The sequence below is a fragment of the Homalodisca vitripennis genome, chromosome X (genome assembly GCF_021130785.1).
Source record: "Homalodisca vitripennis isolate AUS2020 chromosome X, UT_GWSS_2.1, whole genome shotgun sequence".
Classification (NCBI taxonomy): domain Eukaryota; kingdom Metazoa; phylum Arthropoda; class Insecta; order Hemiptera; family Cicadellidae; genus Homalodisca; species Homalodisca vitripennis.
The window spans coordinates 149,560,904-149,588,466 of record NC_060215.1 but is presented as its reverse complement, the minus strand read 5'-3'; the positions used below and the strand labels follow the sequence as shown (position 1 = coordinate 149,588,466).

Sequence of the window (27,563 nt, the reverse complement as noted above, 5' to 3'; positions counted from 1 at the left end):
CGACTCCAAGATATTTAGTTATTGTTTAAGGCACATTTAAATCCTATAATACACACATAAACCTGTATATGTTGTAGTTTCCATACAGATGGGTTCCGTCACTGTCACTGTCTGGATATTTATGATCACAAAATGATTTGCTTGATATTCACTAACACAGAACTTCGACTCGAACTCACCAAAGTATTTTTTATGAAATTGTTTTTCTTAATCATATAACACTTTATAGAATTCCTTCTTTGCTATATAAGAACATCACTTGTTGCATTTTAATAGGAGATTTAGACAAATATCACAACTAACTCCTATATAATGTTTGGCTTAGACATTTACGAGTCTGACTTAATTTGGCTCATGTACTTCTTGACATTGTATTGTTCGAAGTAGGATTTGCCGTACTCAAAAGTTGATACCATTATGGCGCAAGATGGAGCAGTCTTGAGCAGGCGAGGAGTGAGACCGGTGAACAAACCTCGCACACCGTTGTCAGCGTAGATTTTACGAAACCACTGCTTCATAGACATTCTTGTGTTCTTCTGGATTTGTTCATCTGTGAGCAATTTACAACAGAATTACTAAACAATTATTCCAATTACAATTATTATTATGGATTATTCTACAATTGTATGCAGTAGAAACTTTTATTACATACAAACTACGAAATGTGTGTCAGCCAAACATAGCTTGCTTCTACCATCAGAAAGATATAGAAACAAGATAATGAGAGTTTATTATTTAATTAATGTGGTTCAATGGGCCCCATGGTTCGAGTAATGTGACAGCCACTCGGAGATGGTTTTTTACTCTCCATTCTACTCAGTTAGGATAGATTATTCCCGCAATAATGCCATAGCAACCGATACCCTCATTCTTCTCAGGAGGCATTTTAATAGGAGGCAGATTTACGAAATACTTTGATGAAAGTAAAGTATATACCACTAGACATAAAGTAGAGAATAAAATGAAAAGATTGAGATATGGCTAATTCTACACCAATCCATCGCAACTACTCAATCCATAAGAGAAATTTATACTTCATACTATGAATCCATCTGAAGTAATCTTGAATCAACAGATTATACCCCAGTTACAGGACAAAAAATGTTCATTAATATCACCCACTTCTTATCGTCATAACTGAATAAAAAATAAAGTGATTAAATGATCGTTTTACAAAAATAAGAGGAAACAACATTAAACTTCTACAACAAAAAAACCCAATCAAATAATAACAAGAGAATATACATATTAAACATAGAGAACAACTTTATACTACAAAGAAATCTATGATACTTATGGTTATTAAGTGAAACTGTAGTGAAATATATTAGAGAACTTGACGTAAAATACACACAATAACTAATAATTAATATTTCTACTGAGAGCAGACAAATAGTTCATGTGAAGATAAGCAACTGTGGAATACCTTTCGTCCTTATCTACTAATGGTAATTACAAAATACAATACAAGCACAAAAAACAATTTATACAGAACAACACAGAATATATTAGTGACATATAAGTCAGTCTGTATCACACAATCAGCTTTGGCACAGTTACATTTCAGTCTATTATCATTTAAAAATGTATTGTTCTCAGTCTTGCTTAGTTTCACACAGTCCGCTTGAAACCATCGGGCACATGGGCCATCGCAACTGATGCCCTCATTAATAACATATCTGCAACAACAGGGACGGATTTCATCTTTCATCTCAAGAGTTTAAACAAATTATCCTAAATACCAAAACCCAGTGAAAAGTTCTTAAAGATCCAAAAGTGAATCAGAAAAGAATTACTAGATAAACAATTTATGATTATTCAAAACACTGAGTGTAATGTTGAAAATTTCAAATAATTACTCAATCGTTTATGAAGTTTTGATTATCTACAGAAAATGTTACGTATTTTATTGATAATTTATGACCTAAAACAAATTAATACTTATAGAAACTAATACTGAATGCCGGACTTGAGGATTCAAAACAGTTTTAGCAGTGACTCTCCATAAATCATAGTCATAGTCATAGTCATAGATCTTTATTCAAAGCTGTAATATTATAAATACAGTCAGAATAGTGTCACAAATACAGATAGACTAATATCATCACAGATACAGGTTAACTTATCTAAAATCTTATGTTAACTTAACATAAATATTGTTAATTTAAACAACTAAAATTAACTCAATTTTTATTTATATTTAATGGCCCAAGCCCTCAAAAAATTCTTCAAAAGAATAAAATGATCGTGATATGAGATAATTTTTTAATTTATTTCTAAACGGATTGATTCCTTCAATTTTTTTTATGTCAATAGGAATGTATTGAATAAATCGTGTACCGGCGTATTCAGTTTTCTTTTTAAACAGCTCTAATTTATGATTTTCAAAAATTATACCACTCCTAATATTATATCTATGAGTGGTATAGTTAGGTATATTTTTAAATTTTGTGTAAGTTATTGTATCGTATATGTATTGACTGTAAACAGTTAAAATTCTTAATTGTGCAAATAAATGTTTAACGGTTGCTTGCCATGGTAAATTTAGAATTAACCGTATTGATTTTTTTTGTAGTATAAGAATTTTTTCAAGGTTTTTTATTTGAAGTAGCTCCATATACACTGATCCCGTAGCTTATATGGGAATGTATTAAAGAAAAATAAATTTGTTTTAAAGTATCCTGGTTACAAAGGTTTGCCATTTGCCTAAGGGCGTACAGGCCAGATGATGCTTTTTTTATTACGGTTTGTACATGTTGATTCCAGCTTAAATTTTGATCTATTATTGACCTAGGAAACAAGTTTCCTCTACCTCCATTATATTTTGGTTATTTATCTTAATGTCATATTGAAAATTAAACTTCGATTGGTGTGTTTTAAAGGGTATAAAATGTGTTTTGCCGGGGTTACAGCCATACTACAAAGAACTTGTTTTATATATCTTTGACATCATCTCATCACATGCGTTTTATTCCTTACTTTTGCATAGGCCTAATATTGAAAATCTCTATTGCATATTGTACTTCCACACTAAATGTACATACTTGATTGGTGAAAGCTAGTAGGGCAATGTGCTTGAAGCAATGATTACATAGTATAAAACCTAGATAGGCCATGGGAGGCGCTCGGTGAAGCAGCCTCGACAGCCCGAACCTAGACCAAGATGGCGGCGCGGAGCATGTACCGAGCTAGTACCGAGCGCCAACGCCACCCGCTAACTAGTCCAGAGCCGTGGAAATTAATGACATTAATGAAAAAATAAAAAAAACAAATAAATTAATGACAACAACAAACTTGCTTCTAGTAATGATTGTGCAAGTTATGGGAAAGTGTATTGACATTAACTTATTTGTCGGAAACCACAGTGTTGACCAAGAACCGGAACAAAACCGTATTATTTTGTTAATGAAAGCGTTGTGTAAGAAGTATTTCACAGTTCGCTTACTCAAGCATGCAAAAAATGTTAATGAGTTATTACATACAAATAAAGTTAGAAGCCATTTAACTAAAGTAGTCTAATAACGTTTTTAGGACAGTAAATTAAAACTCAACAACAGTAAGTTCCTGAGTTAGTTTTAAATCTTTTGTCATTTATCTAACAATGTTCTTTTTCCATTAAATGTACACTATTTGAAACTGAAATGAGTTGTTTTTATTATTTGTACCTGACTAAGTTTCCTGAGTCGTATTGAGACTTTTAATAAATGTTGTCAATGTGTCAAATATAAAACACATTATACAAAATAAAACATACAGGACGAAAAGTACCTGTTTTGCAAATATTTAAATTATGAACAGTTACATGTAGTGTTGTAATTAACCCTTTAAGTGCCAACGTCCGTATATACGGACGTCAGCAATTTGTGCATAGAGTGCCAACGTCCGTATATACGGACGCCGGCCGTTTGTGCATAAAGTTCCAACGTCCGTATATACGGGACGTCTCGTTTTAGGTTTTTTTCTTGCCTTGTGTATCAACCAATCAGGTTATACTTTTCCCTTGTTGTAAAGCGGAACATCTGTTTTACAATGAGGACATATCGATTTTATTCGATATATCGAATGTTATATCGGTAATTACATCTGAACGTCTGTGCTGTGAAGAGAAGCAGACAGCTGACAGCACTGGTGCGTCTAATACCTCAGTTGGTTTTCATGGTTATGGTTTGTTGTCAGTTTGCGTTTATTTTACTTAGACGTGTTTTCATTAGTTAATTTGTTTGTAATTTGTTTATTTTTTCATTTGAAAATGAACAGAGAAACACCGAAATCGCCAGTAAAGTGAAGGGACAGTTAGGCAACTTCTTGAAGAGGATTATATAAGTGATGATTTCGTGTCTGATGTTGAAAACATTGAGAGTGACGATAACAGCAGTGATACTTTTGCTGATGACACTGATGTTGACCCGGACTATGTCCCTGAAGATTCATTTGATCAACCCGGCCCTTCCCACACCGTATTAGGTAATCCTAGACTAACACTTAGCCGCTTTACCCGACCCCCTGTGTCGTCATCTAGCGATGATGAGGCTGATCCTAGGCCTAGTCCTACTCCACCACAATCTAGGCCTAGGGGAAGACCTAGGAAAAGACCTAGGAATGTACCAACTGATCAATCCAGTTCTGAAAGTGACTCAGAGGATGGTTCTGGGTGGGTAGATGTCGATGAAATAAATGACCAAGGATTCCAAAAGCCATTTGCCTTCGGAGAGGTTCCTGGGATCAAACATGCACCCCCAAGAAACTCTTCTCCCATGACATACTGGCAATTATTTTTCACTGTAGGATTGTTAGATATTTTTGTAAAATACACAAATCAATATGCAAAAAATTTTTTAGCCTACCATCAACAGTCCCTAAAAACCCCACAGTCGTGCCAAAAAACTGGAAACCCGTTAGCTTATTGGAAATTCAGGCTTTCATTGCTGTTTTGATAAATATGGGCCTAAAGAAACAACCAACAATTTATAGTTACTGGTGGACAAAGCTCTTCGCAATACATACCATATTTTTCAAGGATGTTCAAACGAAACAGATTTCAGGCAATTTTACAGTTTTTTCCATATGGTTGACACAACTAATCTCGCTAAAACCTGGCCAAACCAAATTACAATCCTTGTGCTAGATTCGACCCCTTAGTTGACCATGTAAACCGTTTATTCAAACATTATTTTACCCCTGATAAAAATATTTCTATTGATGAAAGCATCATTGCTTCTAAGGCTCACACACAACTTAGACAATACATGCCGAAAAAACACCACAGATGGGGTATTAAACTTTGGATGCTTTGTGACGCAATGACACACTATTGCTACAATTTTTTTTGTTTACAGAGGATCGAAAGGAAGTGACAAAGACACTATTATGGAGAAAGGTTTAGGTTATTATGTTGTGGTGAAATTGTTGGAAATGGGAAATTTATTGAAACAAGGGCTATCACATATTTATAGACAATTTTTTCACCTCACTCAAACTTGCAAAGTATTTATATACAAAATGTACAGCCCTAACAGGAACTGTTCGTTCCAACCGAAAAGGAATACCAAAAGATTTACTGCTAAAATTTGAAGTAGGAAAAACTAAATATAAGAGGAAAGATCATATGCTGATGGTTGGGTTTAGAGAAAAGCAGTCGCAAAAAAAACAAGTGATTCTATTGTCTACAGATGACAAAGCAGGAAAAACTCAAAAAAACCAAGAGGCGCGGCACAACATTAGTTATTAGCAATAAACCAAACATAATCAGGAACTACAATGCATTCATGGGAGGTGTAGATGGCAATTGACCAAATGTTATGTTCCTATAATGGATGACCGTAAGTCAATAAAGTACTGGAAAAAAGTTACCTTCAGTATTTTCAACCGTATTATTTTAAATGCATATATTTTATACAAGTTGAATACCGATAAACCATTGACCAGAATTTTATTTACTGTAAAATTAGTTGAAGAGTTATCGAAAGATTGGCTTCTACAGAAGGAAGGGAGAAATTTCACACCTCCTGAAACTCCAAGAACGGCCCAAGGTGGTGGTGGTGGTGACGCAAGCACACTGACCCCAGAGTCTTTTTTTGAAAAAACTACCTCAAAAAAAAAGAAAAAAAACTGTTGTTATATGCAGTAAAGCCAGTACGCAAGTTGGTGGCAAAAGGAAAAAAAGTACTTTTATTTGTAAAAAATGTAAAAAGGGGGTGCACCCTTTGTGCTACCCGTTTGCACTCCTGCTAAAGCTTGCAGTTTTGAAACTTTTGTATATACTGTACATAGACCTGAAAATATATATATTAGATATTATTCTTCTCTAAAGTAACAATAAATATCACAACCAGCTGAAAAAAAATATTTTTGGTTGCTACAGAAAAAAAATTGTTTACATAGTGGCTCAATGATTGTGAAAACCAAAAAAACTTATGAAAACGGAGACTTTTAAAAAAATAATTATAATTTCTATGTTTACGAATCAAATTGAGTGTGTGTTTTTTTAATTGTTCACAAATAGATAGACTTTGATATAAAGTGATTTACAACTGTTCTGAGATTTTTTTTGTGAGGAGTTTTTCAGACCAAAGTTGGAAAATTCGAAAAAAAAAAATTTCTAAAGGTGAGTTTTTTCAAAAGTTATTATTTTTAGTTTTTTATCTAGCCTAATATTATATTTTATGAAACAGTATATTATCGTCAACAATATAAACCAAAATTTGGAGTGATTTGGTCAAGAAAGAACTAAAATATCATTATTTGACTAAAACGCTACAAAATATGATAATTAGGCCCGGCACTTCTAACATACACATATGAAAAATACCCTGGCACTCTATGCATGGCAAAAAAATAAAGACCCTGGCACTGAAAGGGTTAAGTATTTAATAATTATGTAACAGTTAATAATAAGAGTTTTGGTTACAATGATAGGAAGCGGCCTACGGAGCAGTGGCCAGGTTCGGAGTGCAATCCTGACGCGACTAGTGCCGCGGTCGTGTTGAATTACGCTTATCTTCAACCTGCCTTCCTGCCCAGAGTATAGTTCGTAAAAAATTTTTATGACAAAATAAGCTAAATTCAAGTGTTTATATACAACTTTGTCGCTTACAAAACTTCTCTACCCAAAAAATAAAAAAAAATCCTCGCAGACCAACTTTTTCATGTCACGTTTTTAAAAACCATACAACAGTTTTAACTTTAACTTGTAATATTAATTAGTAATAAAATTATTTTATAATTTTAAATTGCACCGTTTCTGTCCAACACTAATGTTTTGTCTGCATGTGAAGTTTCGAAATTTTAACTTCATTGTAAGTCGGTCAAACGACAGTGTATTTGAAAAGCACCAATTAAAATTTTCTCCGTGTTAAGACTGCATTTGACGCTTCTATACTTGACCAAGATGGCGGCGTTGACTTCAACTGCTTAAATGCTTGTTAGAGTCCACGGCCTATCTAGGTTTTATACTATGTAATCATTGGCTTGAAGCCATTCATGGAATTTGTATTGAATATTCAAACTCTTTGGAAACATTATTCAAAACAAATTTTATTTTGTTTACCAAGTAAAACTTACCTATGTATATTTCATCTGCCATGTCCAACTGCTGACGTGTTTTCACGACGTCGAATGGTGTGGTTACGAAAGCAGCGAGCTGTGGAAATAAAAAATAAATTAATATAAGAAAATTTGTTTAGTAGGATAAAGCTGAGAGCCCAACAGTTGATGTCTATCAACACTGAAATTAACGATTTCAGAGTTAGGCTACTTGAGAAAAATGAACTATATAAACAATTTTCAATATTTCAGAGCCACTCAACACAGTTTATAAACTTCATTTCAATTAGTCTGGTTCTCTGTGATAATAAGTCTTTTCACTGTATTAGTTAAATATATTTCTTTTTGTTTTAAGCATAAATCCTGCAACAAAATGCAGGAGCACCTGATGACCTGGTGCTAACGGTCAAGGAGAAAAATAAAGGCATGCTAGAACGCCTCACTCAAGAAGCTCTCAGCTTTATAAGAAACTGATATCATGGAGAAGGTCTACGGATTGACCCATCAAAAATAAGTATCACAACCTGTACCATGAAAAGAAAGTTCCATCTTATCCAACCTATTATGGAAGGTATCAGGATAAAAGATTCTGATGCAGTCAAATATCTAGGCGTAGTCCTGCATAAAAGGCTGACATATTGAGAACATATTATCCAGAGCAAGGATGGGCAGCTCTCCTAGAACAAAGTAAGGACGATATAAAATTGATATTAGAGATGTTGACAGAAAATGGCCTTCTTAGAAAACATGTTATGAAGTTGGGTGTCAGTCAGACTGATGAATGCAAACTCTGCGGAGAAGCAGAAGTATTAACGGAACACATATGGCCAAACTGTCCTGCCATGTCAAAAAGTAGGAAAAAATTCCTAGGGGCCGGGCCTATCTTAGCAACTGCAAGGACATCTGAGAGCAGGAGCCCTTTAATTTGATTAGATTCTGTAAAAGTCTGAATCTGAGGGCACAAACATAAGTAAGTGAGGCGCAAAGATCCTTTAAGGACTACGTTTGGAGGAACCATTTCTGTCCCTCATGAATAAAAAGAAGATAAGCTAAATGAGACTTTTTGAAGAATTTTTAAAACAACCTCTTGATCTTGCGGTAACTACAGTTACTTCTCATATATTTTTGCAGTATATATTTTTTAAATTAAGAAAATTTTAATTTTACATTATGAAGTTACAAAGTGCTCTAAATTGAAGAAAATAAACAATTTGTGCCCTCATATATCTGTAAATTTTTAACATGCAGGAATTGTTGAAGACACATTTAGACGTGAATGAAGCATATATGCTGTAAAATACACTAAAAAGAGCCTACAATTTAAAAACATAGAGTTAATTGAGTTCTAAATGTAGCATGGAAAACAGTGTGTCTGTAAGTTTGTTTTTAATATTTTACAGAAAATGTTTCAAACTCTAATAAATGCCATGTGGAGTGAAATGTTTCTCTCATACAAATATACTCACTGTCCCAGATGCGCTTCCTGTTGCGAAGCTGAACCAGAATGTTACGTCCTTGTCGGGGTAATAATACGATTTCATGTTTTCGTAACACATCCAGTATATACCTGAAAATTTCAAGTAACAATTATACAGTAAATCGGAACATTTACTACAACCAAGTTCAATACAACCCAGGAACTGGCTTTAAAAGGATAACAGAATTTCGGATATTTGCCATCGTTGTTTGTTAAAAAAGGTATAACACGTTTCAAGGACTGGAATCCACCCACTTTGACAGGTGAAGGTGTATACATAAAATATAAAGAACATAAAAAGAAAAGGAAGGGAAAGAAAAGGGTTCAAAGATATCCGAAAGATGCTTGAGTCCAATCCACACGTTGTCACTGCACAGGATGTAAATCATGAATACAAGTCACGAGTGCAAGAATAACAATCACACCAGCACAGGCGAAAGTGAGATACTAACAATAAAACCTATGTCAGCTCTTTCTTCGGCACCGCATCGTGTCATCTGACACAATGGGACAGGAAGGCGATGGTCAGAGAGGGAAGGGGTAAAGGCAAGCTGCTTCCGGCCCTATGTTTTGGTCCTAGACCTTAGTGTCACGGTGTGTGTCTGAATTTTGTTTGTTAAGTTGTTAAAATCTTTTTAGGTTTCCCAGTTAGTTCTTTTTTTAATATTGGTACCCAAAGTGTCCTCACCTCAACAGAAGGTTGGCTTAGTGGTTGATCTGTTATAGCCTCAATAAAAAATAATTCTCCTCGCAGTGTATTATGTTGGCTTCATCCCATTTCATGTAATGATGTTTAGACCAGCAATGTTGAGCAATTTTAGAATTTTCCACTAGTCCTTTTTTTGTGTAGTCTTTATGTAATTTAATTCTAACATTTAGTGGCTGTTTTGTCTTGTGTATGTATTTCCTAAGAACGTCTTATACTTTAGAAACAGTGTGCCATTTTTTTGTTTTGTTTTATAAGACTTTGTCTTAGAGTATTTTGTGTTCTAAAAACGATTCTGACATTAAGAATTAATTTTCAACACAAACTTATAGAGGCTTCATACATAAAACTAGCAGACCAACCGCTAAGTCAACCTTTGGTTGAAGGTAGGCCACTTTGGATGCCAATATTTAAAAAAATGAACTAGAAATCCTAAAAAGACTTTACCAACTAAACAAACCTCAACCAACAAAATTTATAGTACACACACCATGACATTAAGGTCTAGGACCAAAACATAGGGCCGGAAGCAGCTTGCCTTTACCCTTTCCCTTCTGACCATCACCTTCCTGTCCCATTATTTCAGATGACATGCTGAGGTGCAGAAGAAAGATCAAACATCGATTTTCTTGTTAGTATCCCACTTTCGCCTATGCTGGTGTGATTGAGATTCTCGTACTCGGAACTTGCATCCTGTGCAGTGACAACATCCGGACTGGCAAATATCTGAAATCTTGTTATCCTTTCAAACCTTCCATTGTCAATAACAAACTTTAAACAAAGAACTGACTATAATCGATTTTCAATGTATTAAACATGTTTTAGTAAAAACACTTCCAGTACCTCAACTTTTGCTTTGTTCAAACAAACATCATTGCCAATTGACAAATAGCAATCAATTTAATTTTAAATTGTGACACATTCTGTAACTCTTTGTTTTCAGTTTTATGTACAATTTGAAACAGTAACTGTTATTCAGAAGTTTGCAATGGATCACGTAACAAAAATTAAACACTACGTTTTAGTCTCAAACCGGCTCTGGTGTTTTTCTGTGTAGTGACTTGGTTGGTACTTGCTCCAATGGCTCTGGAGTCTCAGGTAAATGCTAGCCAGTTTTTTGTTTATAATAACTGTGCCAGGGGTCAGTTCATTTCCACTTATTCATTAACTTTTAATTTTCTGTGTATTCTTAACTTTATACCAGAAGAAGACAAGATTACCCAATCCTTAAAACATAGTCTTGTATTGTGTAACATTAAAAATGGCAAATGTCTATAAACCATGATATAACTATATTATATTTTACAAGCAAATTTTAAATTTATAATTGCCATAGCATAATTTTGCCATGCCATAATTTTGTACCAGTAGCATGCTTTTGTTTTTAACTTAAATAAACATACATAATAGTACATTCCTGTAAACAGTTACATGTATCCCTTATAATCAGAAATTGTAGTGTTTATTTTATTCTTTGTGAACACAATAAGTGATACTTGTTTTAAAAAGTCTTTATTTAAATAAACCCAAATTTTTTTTCTAGTTAATTTTATAACAACTGCTTAAATTAAAAGCCCATAAACCTATTCAGGTTTGTAAAACTTTCACAAAAGAGCATGAAAAGTAATTTCAAGGGCAAAAGAAATAAAGCACTAACAGCAATCACCAACAGAAAACACAACTCAATATCTACAATTCATAAAAATCGACACGATCTCGGGACACATTACAGATAAATATGTGTAAAGAGACAAATTATCGTTTGAATTTGTTAAAATGTATTGTTTAAATAGACCACGTAAAGAGGATACAATTTTGATACTGATAACATTTTCTACAGGATTTTCTTTTAGAGTTTCACCTATTTTTCGATCATTTCAGGTCTCATTTTACCAGTAGTTTTAAACTAGCAATTGAATGAATTTTTTTATCAGTAAATAGGTTTAGATTTTTCTTATTTTCTTTAAGGTTTTCCTTTAAATCACGTAATATTTTAATATCATAAATCTTTTGGTGATCGTTAATTTGGTTTTCTTCAGCCCATTTCCATAAATAATTCAGATAATTGTTGTAAATTTGTTTTGTTTTTGGATGAATCTTTGAATTGTAATGTCGATTGTAATGATGTTCGAAAACTTCTTTTTCGCAATATGGACAGTTAAATTTTTTCAAATATTATAGGAAAATTTTTTAACTGCAAAATTGAAAAGTTCAGATTTTAAACAAAATTTGACTAATTTAATACAAATCAGCAGAATTTATGGTGAACTGGCATTGGACTCTTCTATTTATTATAGAATTCAATTTGAACCACGAATTATAAAATTATTGAAATAATAGTATAGAGATAGGATAAATCCACCTTTTCATCACTATATAAGGAGGTAGTTTAACTTTTCTATACTATTTATTTTTTAAATAATTTTCAAGTTTTGTATTTTTTAATCAATTTGTAGAATTTTTCATCGGTTTTACGAGAATTTTCAGTATTTTTTCAGCATTTTTTCATTGTATATTATAAAATATCTGCTAAGTATCCATGCGCACTTTGCACCATATGGGTTATTGTCATTTTACAGTATTGCACTAAAAAAACTACTAAACCACTTGTGGAATACTATATTTAACCCTCCGGCTGGCGCGCATTTGAGCCTTGACTGGCACCCTGTTTTGAAGCTTCGTGCAGAGTTTTAAATTTTTTATCCTGTACAATTAATTATTGGAGAAAACACAAAAGTATTATACATCAAATTACTCTGCAGAATATGTTGTACAATATAAACATAATTATAATTTGACTTACCTGAATAATGGTGGTTGTTTGATGGTCAGAACTCAAAACTTTTTTTTTCCAAAAAACACTTTTTTATATTATGCCATTAAAAAAAAACTCAATATTAATTTTATTTAAAAATCTAAAATATGCATAATGTTCACTTACTTATGCAAAAAAAGAAAATACATAGTTATAAACACTTTTATTTACAAATAAAATTACAATTGAAAAAAAACAAGACTATATACAAGCACTAACAGTTGCCGAGTCGCGTCACGCTGAAGTAGTCGGGAGCGTTTTAGCGGCCAGTATAAGAACAAATATTCATATATATATATATATATATAAAAGTGAATACATTATTAGAAGGCTTGGGATCTTGTGATTAAAGTGATATAACTTTTATGCGATTCGAGCGGTACTTATCGGAACTATGACGTAATTAGTAGACGATGTTTAATGAGTCGTATATTACGACTCTGCCAGTTCACGGCGGGAAAAAAATTAGTTGTAATCTACGACGTTGCCAGCCGGAGGGTTAATCATTTTAAACTCAATAATTAACTATGGTAATAAAATTCTCACCGGAAAATGGTACGTCTCTCCAGAGAGTAGCGGTCACTCCTTTCCACAGCCCTCTCCAACCATGCAGTTTTACAAGTCCTTCGACCACATTGACCAGATCTGGAACATAGTTTATCATGTAAAAGATAAAAGAAAATGTGGTGAATTACACAACCATGCAGTTTTACAAGACCTTTGACCACATTGACCAGATCTGGAACATAGTTTATCATGTAAAAGATAAAAGAAAATTGTGGTGAATTACACAACCATGCAATATAATAAAATTCAAATTTCAACAAGACTTTTACGTTACTGTTGGTGAAACTAGTAGAACACAACAATATTAAGTAATACGTTTACCATAAAGTAAAGTAAACTTAAGCTCATTCAAGCGTTACTAAGGCATGGTATATTTTACAGGTATTACACTATTTTTTATATTCATTATTGATGATACACAATTTGAAAGGTAACAGAATTTTGAATATTTGCCATCACTGTATGTTACAAAAATAGAACATTACGTTTTGAGAAGTGGAATCTGTCCTTATCTTCATGTGTTGAAACGTAAGATGTAAGGTTAAGCATGCACAAACATGTTAAATACAATGAGACGATGACTTGTAATACAGTTATGGCGATAACTTGCCAAAGCCAAACTTCTGTGGTATGTGCAACATGTGTGTAGTGATACTATTTGTGCAATTGGTGCTTGTCCATCAAGTGTGTGCTTGATTGTGTTTCATGTTGTGGTTATCATGTGGTGTGATATTCTGTGTTGTGGTTTATAATTATTATTTCTGATTTTGTTGTGTTTATCGCCATGTTCTTTTGTAATTTTTTACTGTTTGCTTTTTTGTTGTTGCGTGGTATAAATCAGAATATTGACGTCTTTAACATACTGACACTATACTTCCTAAATTAAACAAGAACTTTTTAATTTATATCACATAATAAGATGAACTAACAGCAAATCCTAACCTAAATTCGCCTCTAATAAAGACATTTTTCATTTCATTTCAAATAAATTTAAATTATTTTCCTAAATCTAGGCCAATCAAAGGTCCAAAATATTGTTAGAGAAAAACTCATCTAGAATTTACCACGTTCTCCATAATAATACTTGTTATAATATTGTTTTCTAAATGGTTAATGTCTTCACAAAATTAGAATAATTTCTTGTAGAATCTAATACCTTAATAAACTGCACTTTTCAATGAGGGATTATTATTCTTATTCAAAGACAGTACATTTTACTTATTTACTGCAGTTACAATTAAGAAGGCAGCTACATAGACTGACAAGATCAGTGAAGCATGTGCAAGATGAAATGGAAGTTAATCACTTACGTACTAATATAACAATAGCCTATATCAAACAATTAATATGCAAGAATTTACAAACAATAATAATTGGATTAAAAACAACAAAAGAGGTTAATGCATGATACTGATAATATACAAAGCGATATACAGCTTGCACTGGTAATAACAAGATACAGTAACAATAAATAATATGGACAACAGCAAGTAACAGAATTTTTACTGGCAATGTCTGGCAATGTCCTAGGCGGTTGTAAAAGCCATCCATTGCATTTTGAAGGTAGTCACGAGGAATATCTTGAGCTTCTTGGACTATGAGATTTCTTAGGTGCGCCAAATCTCGAGGCTTAGTACGATAAACTTTATCTTTAAGATATACCCAAAGAAAAAAATCCAGCGGAGATAAATCAGGGGAACGAGCAGGCCACTCTACTGCAACACGTCTTCCAATCCATCTGTGAAGGAATATTGTATCCAAGTGTTCTCTAACAAGGAGAGCAAAGTGTGGTGGCGCGCCATCTTGTTGGAAATAAATTCTTTGAAATTGTCGACCAAGAGCAGCTTGTAGTGCAGGAATTATCTCATTTTGGAGCATTGCTAGACACGAGTCACCATTTAAATTACCATTGATCAATAATGGGCCCATAATTTGATTTCCTATAATACCTGCCCAAACGTTAAGTTTCTGTGGATGCTGTGTATGACTCAATCTGCCACTTTCACATTCTAACAGTAGTTGTGTTATTGGTAATAATTATTGATTCCTGGCTTCGATTACTACATTGTCAGATGATGGGAGGGGAACATTTTGAACACTTACTTTGATCACAGGTACTTAAAAATTGGTGTTTACTTGTAATACTTAATAATTTACATTGTTCAATTGTTTTAAAATTCAAATAGCTATAACTACTGAATGAATCCACCTTTTGAAATCAGGTTTGCGGCATTGTACTCTGCTAAGTAAGACCTTTAATTTGATACCAAACTTGACCTAGGCTGCTATTTAAGAATTTTGTCTGACTCCTTGTGGACCGTCCCCCAAAGGGATTATCTGGTTGGTAATTGGGCAGATGTGTGCATTACTATCACCAGTAAGCACGTGTGAACTTTGGTATTTCTTTCTATTGTGGTTCAAAAATTAAAAAAGAGGTTCCAGACTTAATTGTCACCCTGTATATCAAAGCTATATAATAGTGTTCAAACATTTAGATTATGAACAAAAATATCTTCAATATGTATAGAAAGATTTTGTTACTATTCTAAAACAGTACATTTATTGTAATTTAATACTCCTACCTCCAAATTACATATCCTCATGTCATAATTGCAATATTGACTGTATAAATGCACAGCATTGAAAAATTGTGTGGCAGAACTAAAAGCACATAACAGGACAAAGAAAGCCTCTTGCAACGAAAACATAAACAACATTTCCAACTTAAATTCTCATCTATGTACATTCCTAAAAAGGTTAACTAAGAAAACTCCATTTCACTTTCCTTAAAAAGGGGCGATGCTCTTCCTAAAAATAGACCACTTTGTGCGGATACATATAGAGGCGTTATCTGTTAAGTAAAAAATTTACAATCTTGAACCAAATTGAAGATAAGCCTTCCCAGAATACTCTTCACCTGAATGAAATTGCTATCTCAATTCTGGATATTTCTATTGTATTTGTCACAGTAATAAGAATAAGAATACGTTTATTGTCATAGAGCTTACACAAGCATCGACACAAGTCATGTATAAAATATGAAAACTAGCGTAAGTTTTAGATAGATCAAAGTTACTGTATATTTGTGCACGTATAAAACGTTAACTGTTGTACTTACAGAAATTAGAAAAAGCAATTTTACTAAAAAATTTAATAATCTTCCCAACAGTATAGTTACTATTTTAACAGCTTTATTTTCAGAGCCGTGATATGCTGCTGTGCTAAAGCTTGAAAGTGAAAGATTGCACTTATTTTGACGAACCTCGTGGGCAGAGTCAAAATCGTGAAGCGGAAGGATAAGTCTACTTTCATTCATAAATAAAAGTATTGAAAGATTTCAAAACTTATAACGGAATAGTGAATTTTGCCTTGAGATTCCCAAATGAGAGAAAAGTTTATAAAAACACACTACACATTGAAGCTAGTGCAAGCCAAAAAGCTGAATGTAATAATTTCTTTCACCACAATATCTTATCTCTGCTGTAATTTACTGTACACTATTGTTCACTGGTTAGTTATACTTTATAAGTTTGTCGAATAACATTTTGTCATGTGCTTGGACACCTAAAATTACAGTCAGCAACATTTATAAAACATCAATAATTTAGTTTAGTCCAATATAAACAAAATATGCCTCATTTAGCTTTTTAAGTTACAAGATTTAGCTTGCAGTTGAATTACTTATTCGTCTACGCCAATGATGACATGTCTTGACTCTGCCTATAATATATGTACATACTACCATTATTTTTTATTTGACGAGGAGAAGATATGTGTAAAGATCATAAATACTTTGAAATATAGGCTACTATTTTTAGGCACAGGCACAGTGTAAATGTGTGAGAGAGAGAGAGAGAGAGAGCATACGGTTTAATGACACAGAGAGAAATGGCCTCACAGGAAGATGTACCATTCTTACTATTAGTATAACAGTATTATTTCCAGTCCTTACCCAGCATGTTGTTAGAAGTTATCTCACCAATCTCATGTAACATTCAAAAATTAGCGCTCACGCCCTCTAAAATACTACTATAGATGAGCCGGTTTTAAAACGACCTATTAAGTGAACAGTGCGGGGTGAGAGTGAGAGAGAGATGTGGAGAGGGAGGGAGAGTTGTGGAGAGGGAGGAGCGTGGACTCACTTCGCCATCCACATTCCTTAACGGAACCAATCAGTTGTCACTTTATCACTCGTAGGGTATGTGTTACATAACAGCTGTTTTACAAACCCAGTAATAATAGCAGCTGTTAACAATAAACATATTCTTAAATACTTCTTAATTATACTAACAAATTAAATAGATGTAATGCAATATTCTTAACATAAATAATAATATTTTTTACTATATAACAACGAGAATAACAAAACATAGCGTGATGCTCCAAAACACAAACACAGGGAAGCAAAGCACCAGCAAGAAATAGATCAAGCAATGAAAGAGGGCGTGGTCAAGCTCCTGCTCCCCCCCCCCCTATGAGCAAGAAATCTTCGCGCAGGTCGCTTTCAATGCAGCTCATCTATAGCAAGATTGTTTTTGGATTATTTTTCACAAAATTGAATTGAACAGATTTTCTAGTAATTGAAAACAAAATTATTTTTTTTACGAACCAGTCCCTGAATCAGGGATAATCACAAGGTTCTTAGACAGATCACATCATTATCATATTTCGTTTTTTCTGCAAGCATGGATATTGGGCTACTTTGGGGTCTACTCCAGTATAATTGTCTTTATCAAGTCAATAGAATTGTTTAGTTGTTAACTTATAAACAAATTACCAAAGAAAATGTAATTTCCCAACTGTGATTTAGGTAAATCCCTTTTGGAGTTTCTAAATTCTTACCGTAGTAATTTGATCTCTTAGACTGCATTCTTGTTCGGATTAATTCCACGGGACTGACGCAGCTGGTGGTGGAGAACTGGGCCGTCAGACTAGCCAACATAGGCACCCAAATCTCAGAGTTGGTCTCAGAGTTCTTGAAGTAGTTATTTAGTTCAATGCGCAGCTGTTCATAAAAAGTGAAATAAATAACTGTAGTCGGTATTGCTACGACTAATGTCGGGCTGAGGCCAGACCACAAAGATGTGATGCCCTCATTGCGGGCAATTTTGATCAGCGCATCCTGCAACAAACAGTGTTACAATAAAACCTGTTAATTTTTTACAATTTCTTAAAAGGACAGTCAACCAAAACACCACCCAATTTAACAAATTCACTGTGTATAGGTTTTATTTATTTAACTCTCTTGAAGACCACTCCATCATTCTTAAGTGTTTTATATATAAGATTACCAAAAACTGGTGATATAGATATTTTGCTTTACAGTTATTAAACAGCACAAGATAGAAAAAATGTAACATCAACCTATTGTTATCCTTCAACAAAATGCAATCAGAGCTCTTGCAGATCTTAAACCACGGCAGCACAGTTACAAGCATACGGAACCTAGGAATAATGACTTGTAAAGGCTTTTTATAGGAGTTCACACATAATACACACACTTGTTGTTTTATTTGTTATACTGTTATTTATTATAGATATATTAATGGATTATATAATATTTATTTTTGTGTAGACTACTTGATGAAGTTTGTTGTTGTTATTTGTTGCACTATTGATAAAGATATAATATTTGTTGTTAAACATTATTGTTATTTGTTATCGATTATGAAGTTTATAATTGTTGTAACCATGTTATATATTTTTTATATCATATAATTATTATTTGTATATCATGTTATAACTGTTGTAAATCATGTCATTACTGTCGTAAGGACATTGTATAAATTAATAGTTTATATAGTACATGTATAATAATTACTTCAATCCCACACGCAACCTATAAGTTGCATGGGAACTATAGAAAAATGTATTGTGTGTTATTCCTGAATAAAAATGATTGAACTTTGAACACACACACACACACACACACACACGCACGCACGCGCGCACACACACACATACACACACACACAGCGACACACACAGAAACCTGACATTTTTGGTGAGAAGTGTCTACTAGAAAGATCCATGTACAAGTTACAGAAGTTTATTGAAAATACTGATGGCATCAGAACAACATGATCACTGAATTCGAACCAATTAATAAATTAATTGCAACAAACACGACTATTCCTGTTCATGTAATTTGACTGTGCCACGTGTTTTAGTAAAGAAATATCTATGAATGATTTACAATTGCCATTAATTATAATTTTGTTTGAAAAATGGTACATTTTAGGTATTATTCTCTAAAATAATAAAAGTTGTTAATTTTATTATCAGCCATAAACATGTTTCATTTAACTATCAAAACAAAAAATGTGTTTAAAAAAATGAAATATGTGAAGTACTTCCACAATAAAGTACTATTTCGTACGGCAAAGTTTATCTACTCATAAAAATATTTGTTGCTCACCCAGGTGCCGTTGAACTGACTGGGTCTACGATACCATTGGTCCCCTTTGAGACAGGGGCACATGTGGTCCATAAGTCCATTACAATATATGAAACATTTCTTTGAGGTTGATTCCATCTTTTGGGCCTGCAACCGTATTCTTACGACGTCCATCGGTGTCACTGAAATTAAGATCATCTTTTTAATGTTACAATATTAAATAAGTATTCCAATTTTGTTTAATAACATTGTACTGAATCGGTATTATACAATAAAATGTAAATGTGTCATTTATTTCAATTTTTATACTTATTAAAAACATAAAAATAATACTCACTGATCAATGGTGTGATAACAGCTCCAGTGCCTGCTGAACAGATACGTTGGTAGGCTTTAAGACTTATCCTGGGATCATCTCGACTTAGAATTTCCTTATCACCTACTTGAGCGGAAGGTTCGGAAGGTTGGGACGCCATTTCTTACCAGGCCAGTAATCAAAGTCCGTCTCATCTAAAAGAGAGTAATATGAAACACAATTCAAGATATTTATTAATTACTACAGTAGAACCCCTCATATCCGGCCTTGGTTTTACCGCACCTCGGTTTATCCGGCCACTTCCTGGAAGCCAATATCGAAATTTATTTACCACGGCTTGCAGACGCGCAGTTGCACGCACTAGTCTCCCACGACTCCTGCGTTATTTTGGTGTATCTATTTGTTTACATTTTCCTGTGTTGTCCTCAGTTGAGCTAGTAGGTTTAACCTGTAAACAGTTCGTTGATTATTTCCAGTGCGGTTAGTACAGTACAATTGTTTTGTTTCGTCAAGTGTTGTGTACTGTAGGTTGGTTTATCCGGCCGAATCGTTATCCGGCCAGGGGCTCGGTCCCGTGGTGGCCGGATATGAGGGGTCCTACTGTAATAGGGTACTGATTGAATCTTATAATTTAACGTTATTTTTTCAATAATGTAAACCTACAGGCAAGTAGGTGATAAGCATTTACCTAGAATGGATTTACTAGCTGCTAAATAATATCTAAGCTGAATGAAAATATCCCTAATTGGGTTTCTCTGGGCCATATATTTTTGTGAAGTTTTGTTTTAGGTCTATGTGCCATTGATAACAAAGCCTACGCTGACTACGCTGTATTATTTAACTGCACTCACATATTTAAATTATATATTTGGGTGACTCCCATGCTTTGGATTTCCCACAATCCATGCAATACCCCTTTGTATTTGTCATGTTGTTTGGTAGTATTTCCCAACCTCTTTAACTCGGGACAATGAAAAATTAAGTATAGGTTTTCTGAAAACAGAAATACACATATTTAAAACATTTTGTTAGAATCAAACAACATTTACAAGTAAGGGATCGAAAATCCTCTAATGGAGGTATAGTCAAATCAACATCTGTAAATTACCTGTAATTACAGTAGAATAGAAAACAGCTGCCAAGCTGTATCCCAATGTGTCCTGGGATACACTCCTCTGGGGCAGGAGGTAATGAAGACAGCCACACTAAGCGCAAAAAGCTTCTGGGTACACAGGCGTTAGAGGCTACCTCAGAAGGTCATATGAAGATAATCCAGGAATTTCCTGAAGCTGAAATGATAACCAACGTGTCAGAAGGAATGGTTAAGAAATAAAATATTCCTTTCATAAACCATACACAGTCTCTATTATGGATAGGGAGAAATGGAGTAAAACCAAAAAACTAACAATGTTCGTTAGCAACATTATCTCTTGGACCAAAATTATGGAATGCACTGCCAAATACATTAAGATCACTGCCATTTAGTATTTTCAAAAGACAAATTGGCTTTTTCCTTTTGGAACATCCATCTTATGAAATGGATGAGTTTTTTGGGATTAGTCATGAATTAAACAATTATTGTTGATCTTGGGAAATTTTTTTATCTGTGTTGTAATTAGTTTTTAATTAATTGATTTGTTTTAATTGATTTTTTTATTTATTTAATGTATGCTTCTTTTAAAAATCTGGACAAACTGGAGGATTGCATTGCTCTTAAAATTGAAATGTACAATCTTGTGTTTTCAATGTGACAATGTATTAATATCTTTACCAGTAATAAATGAGTATCATTGAGTATCAAAAAGGAGGCCTACCCTACCAAAGGAGTCCAGAAGTTTACACAGATGGTTCGCACCTTGACTCTAGGGCAGGATTCGGAATATACAGTCCAGGAGTTAACATAGCTGTGTCCCTGGGAAAACATGCCACGGTCTTCCAAGTGGAAGTCATGGCATTAGAATCATGCGCCAGAAGACTCACACAAATTAGGCCAAAAGGAACCAAATATTTAATACTCTAACAGCCAGGCTGCACTAAAGGCATTGGACACCTGTTCGTTTGATTCTAAAGCAGTCTGGCCCCCGTTGTTTTGAAATACCTGTCTCATGTCTATTTTGTGGAAAACAAATTGAAAAATTATAATCCCAAGGGGGATTAAAAAAAAGCTTGTAAAAAGATATGACAAAGGGTATTAGAGTAAACGTACTTGTACTAGTTCAAATAAAAAAGAAACTACAAATATGTAAACAAGAAAATTTTGTGATGAGTACGTCCGAAAGGCCCATCTTTGGTGGCGGTGGAGAGGGGGGTGTCCATTACCCTCCTTTTATAAAATTCAGATTTTTACAAAATATTTTCTATAACATGCCCAAAAACTTACTTTCAGGGGATACCATGTCTCCTCATTTTTAAACAACCTAGTTGGGATTTCAATAAATAAGTATGTTAAGATTAAAATCCTTGTAATGTACCCCCATTATAATACGTTTAATTTCCTGTTTAACCCTTTGTAAGTCAGTGCTCGAGGCTGCTACCCAACCTGTGATCGTCAATGCCCGAGAGGGAAATATTACCTAAAATCGCCAGGGTCTATTTGTACACTTTTACATTAAGCTATTTACTGCACTTACATTTTATGTAAATTTAATGATTTCTTTTTTTGTAGCTTTTTTTGTAGATTAGCATAAATTAAAACTGCGTTTATGTATATAACATATTTAATAATTACTACGAAAAATAAAACTTACATAATATAATCACTTTAGACCAAAATAACTGCCAAATAATTTTTATTCCTTAGAAATTTGTATAAAAATTACAGAAAAATGGTTTTTTTAAAAATTAATTAAGAAAAAATTCTTATAATGAGCGTGAAGTATAAAAGAAGAGTAAAATAACCAAAAACAAACAACTGTGTCAAGGTCATCAGTGACACCGACTTTAAAATTGAGAAGGGTATTCCGTATTTACTAAAAAAAACCAAACCAGTCAAAGCAAACTTTCAACGCTCATAAATAAAGTTAAAAATAATCTTTTCCTACACAGTTGAGGGAGGTCATGGTATTTCTCCTGATGTACAGAGGAGTAAAATTTACATCATATATTTCCTATTGGTCACAGGAAAACGCCTGCAAAATTTCAAACAAAATCTCACAACAGAAAATAAGCAAACTCCAAGAGCCGGTGGTCACATATAGTTTATTGAAATAAACATTTTAAATAAATAGCCTACCCAGGAAGAATTAACAGTATGTTTATATTATTTACAGATTGTACTATGGTATGTTTTGAGTAATGTTTATGTTTTTAAGTTTGAACGATAAGATATTCAGTCCCATGGCCATGTTTTAGTTCCAAATGAATCAATAATCTCCTCACATATATTTCAAACACTTTGTCAAAAACATTTAATAATAAGATTGGTTTCTGAAACAGTACAGACTTAATATTAAAATCTTAAACTATAGCTTTACAAGAATAGTATATTTTGTCTGATTAATAATAGTTATCAGCAATGAGAACAACCTATGTAATCAACTAAACATCATATAAAATGTATATAGGTGTGTGTAAACAAACATTTGTTTCGATAAAAGTAACTTAACTATTAGGCCAGATGGATTCCCCACTAAGGAATAGCATGTAACAAATAACTTTAAACTTTACTTTATTTAGTAAAACCATCAACTTACTGCTGCACCAAATTGTCGTTCCGGATATTTTGAAAACAACTTTAAAATGCACAAGATTGCACTTACATAAAAGAAACGTGTAAAATACATATTCCCGGTTTCAAATACCCTAAAGTCCTTTCTGAACTTCATTTAGTTGGAGTGAGGTCTTCTTCTTCCACCATCAATTAACAATATCCTTTTACGTTTTTTTGGCTCTACTGAATCAGAGGAAAATCTGTATTTAATGATGTTATATACAATCCAATAATACAGGTATTACTTGTACTTTCTTTCAATGCCTTTTTTTAAATAATAGTAGAATATGTAATTAAAATACTGACTGTTCCTAAACAAAAGAATTTTAATGTAGTAACTGTACAAGTTTTAATAATGTTTTAGGTGTATACTATGAAAAATTAATTACCAAAAAACTAGATCTGATTGTGTCAGGCCTCTCTAAGTTCATTAGGTTATTACTGAGTAGCGAAGACTGTCTTAGGGCCAATATTTTGACTCGAGCCAGATGGGTTTTGAAGCGCCGAGAGCCATTATATTGGCCCCCGACATTTTCATATAATAGCCTACACAACAATTTACAGGCCAATTTTAATAAAAACAATGCAGTTGTTGCGCAACAACAATTGTTAAAAGATTATAACTGATTTGCTATATTTGTAAATTTTTCTAATAATTTAAATATTGAACTAAATGTCCACATGATATTTCTTTATTTGTTTTATTTCAAGAGTGTAATTTTATAGTCTTAAATTATACAATCTACAAACTTAGTTCTATTTAACATTAATTAGTCTACTTGTCGTAATGATATAATAAGAACAAATGTATTTATACCACAATTATAACTTATTTTTTGCATTCATGGGTTGTAGTTAAATAATTTAAAATTTTCATTTTATATAGCCTACAGGTAACAAATGAAAATTCCATAGGGTCTGATAATGAATGTCTTCGGCCATCACTGCAGATGGCTGCACCATGCTTCCCCGCACAACTGGTGTCGAGGTACCAAAAATGTAAATCACGATAGTACCTATCAGGTAACAAATCAATGTTCCATAGGGTCTGATTATGAATGTCTTCGGCCATCAGAGCAGATAGCTGCACCATGCTTCCCCGCACAACTGGTGTCGACGTATCAAAAATATAAATCACGATAGTACCTATCAGGTAACAGATCAACATTCTAGCGGGTATGACGAATACCTTTTATCACAATACTGGCGGCAAATGAAAAACATTCCTTGTGATAGTAGGCTACTTATCAAGTAACCAAAATGATTTTATCAAAAATGCCTCAGGCCATCTGTGTAAACTGTGAATGCATTATGCTGTACCACATATGCTGGAGATAAACGAAAAACATCCCTCGAGGTATTACCTATACAGTAACAGACCTAATTCCAGAGAATCTGATCAAGAAAGCCTGCACAGTGCTGCCCCACGTTTCTGGCGATAAATGAAAAACATTTGGTACTTAGTACTATGCTGAGGCCACTACTTTTGGAAGTCATTTTTAGCAGGGACATAAAAAATGTACATGATTAGAAAAAACGGATTTTATTTGACTTACTGTGAAAATTACATATCATTATGACAATCGTTTCTTGTTTTCTGCATCCAAAAAATAAACGATGTCGGAAGAAGTAGGCCACTCTGTCCTTACCTACTTCTTGTTATTACGTGATATACGTAGGTTTCAATTATTTTATCATAAATATGTTATTAGTAGTACCAAATTTAACGATATCCTTTACGAGCGCTCACGTGACCTGAGCTTGAATTTGGATACTATCTCGAGGGATGTTTTTTTGCCACAAGTAGGGGTGGCAACTAAGGCACAATCAAAGCCCTGATAATCTGGAGCATTTCTGATCGGTACTTTCCCGACCTCTGATCATGTTCTAATTTTTCCGATTTCAAATTACAATGGATGATCTGGCCTTCAAGGCCATTCCGCACTTCTGGTGAAAAAAGAAAAACCTCTTTATACAGGACCCAAATTCAAGCTCAGATCATGTAATAACTTGTGAAAGTCAACTTTAACTTTTTATATTTATAATACGTACATATGTATAGCCTATAAAAATAGTAGAAAGGGACAGATAGGCCTCCTTCTCATCAACATCGCTTCCGGGAGGCAAAAGCAAGTTGTTGAAGCATCTTCTCTAGAAAACCTTATTTCTCTTCTGTACAAATACTCACAGAGATGATCTACAAGCATGTCAGCTGATATGCCCCTTTTTAAACTTCGTCTTAGTCATCCATAAGCTTTTGACTGTCTGTTATCTATAAAAGATAATATGTTTATTATATTTAAGTGTTACAAGTTGGTTATTGTTAAAAAATCTGTATCGATTGCTTGTAGTGAAAGTAATATTGTTTATCATTATCTATATAAAATACCAGGTCCGCTTATCGTACTCTACCCTACTACTGTAACAATTTCTTAAATTTGATTATAGATAATGACAGTAATGTAAATATTATCTGGATATTTAATTTTGAGAAATTAAATTAACAACATACAATAGATTTATCTAAATATGAGATATTAATTGTAGATAAAAATAGTCTATGTGCAAAGGCATGTAATAAACTATTAGTACAAAAATGTATCACTAAACTGTCTATAGAATGCAATAAAAGATCATTTTTGAAATCGGACTGATAATCGGTGCAGTAAATATTAACCAACGACTTACTGGGTGTACCAACGCAGATTTTGTTTAGCTTAGGCTATATATTTATACATTTTCATAAGGCCTAAATGGCATTAGTAAAGTAGCCTACTTGTACCCCATCCCCTCACACGTAACAAAGCTATAAAAATGGACATGCAGGAACATACTTTTAAACACTTTGAGAAAATCAGACTTTAAAAGAGTGGGGGTCATGGGAATTCCTTTAAGGGAGGGTAAATGTATGTTATGATTTAGTTAAGACATGCCTATAAAGAACAATTATAAAAAATGGTTGTTGGAGAATAACTGAACACTCAAAGTATAGAGTCACAGATATGTGCCATTTATGAGACGTGCAATGCATAATATCCCAGATAATCTCTTTATGAAGCATTTCAAGCGTTTAATCAGACATTTAAGTTGATGGTTTCCTGATATAGAATGAAGGCCTATAGTGCTACTTGAATTGTTTGTTATGTAAGCTAAATAACTGTTGTCACGAATTAAAGGGACCTATGCAATTAACTACACATCATATAAAATGCATATGAACGTTTGTGTTTACGACAGTGAGTTTGAATAAGCGTAACTGTATCATTACGCTTGATGGATTCTTGACCTATTGATATCATGTCGGCGCCCTGTGACAGATGAATAAAAACAATACTTTATTTTATATTTAGTATGTTATCAACTTACTTCTACGCCAAAACTGTAGTCTTTGCTGATAACAAAACTATTTATAAATGCCGAATACTCTTATAAAGTTCAACATCTTTTTAAAACACATAAAATACACTGTCACCGATTTGAAATACAGTCCCAACAGCACAATCAGGTTTACAGTGTGGTTGGTAGCGGTAACCGAGCCGGTAGGAGAGGAGAAACGAGAGAGGTCTTCTTCTCCCGTCACCGACTTACAATATCTTTTCGCGCTTATTTGGCGCCAGTGTAACAGCGAAAACATTTATTTGTGTTCGATAGGGTGTACCCATCGTCACACATTTATATTTAAATATACCACATACCTTCCAACATTGTAATTATTTTTGTCTTATTTTCTATCAATATATTTTTGTTTCAAATAAATTATAAAATTACTATTTAAAAATACTTACTGACCCCAAATAATATATTCTAATATGGTAATTGTGAACTTTTAACATATCTTGACCTTGTAAAACAAATTGCTAAAATGTAGAGATCACATTGCAAAGTAGTAGAGACTGAAATGGTATCTTTGACTTTAGTTCCAAATTGATACAAATCTTCTGTATAAGATGTACAAAACTTATGTAATTGTAAACAATTCAATTTTTTTTCTTGCAGTAACGTTGATTGTAGATAGATGACATAATAAAGGAGTC

At 33.3% G+C, this 27,563-nt stretch overlaps 1 protein-coding gene across 1 annotated transcript; it reads right to left on the bottom strand.

Moving 5' to 3' along the window:
- Window positions 1–150: 150 nt before the first annotated feature.
- LOC124370003 (solute carrier family 25 member 40-like) lies at window positions 151–27,035 on the bottom strand. The gene is made up of 9 exons (XM_046828269.1): window positions 26,896–27,035; window positions 20,929–21,109; window positions 19,842–20,014; window positions 19,526–19,686; window positions 17,950–18,229; window positions 13,087–13,185; window positions 9,009–9,109; window positions 7,561–7,639; window positions 151–550 (listed from the first exon to the last, which is right to left on the bottom strand). The coding sequence occupies exons 3-9, from the start codon at window positions 19,978–19,980 to the stop codon at window positions 330–332; spliced, it is 1,080 nt and encodes a 359-aa protein (XP_046684225.1). The 5' UTR covers window positions 19,981–20,014; window positions 20,929–21,109; window positions 26,896–27,035; the 3' UTR covers window positions 151–329.
- Between the last annotated feature and the right edge of the window lie 528 nt (window positions 27,036–27,563).

Coding starts and splice junctions, on each gene's coding strand:
- LOC124370003 (XM_046828269.1), bottom strand. CDS start 19,980: ATGGCGTCCCAACCTTCCGAACCTTCCGCTCAAGTAGGTGATAAGGAA. Junction 19,687..19,841: donor TGTTATCACACCATTGATCA/GTGAGTATTATT, acceptor TCTTAATTTCAG/TGACACCGATGGACGTCGTA. Junction 7,640..9,008: donor CAGGAAGCGCATCTGGGACA/GTGAGTATATTT, acceptor TTATTTCCACAG/CTCGCTGCTTTCGTAACCAC.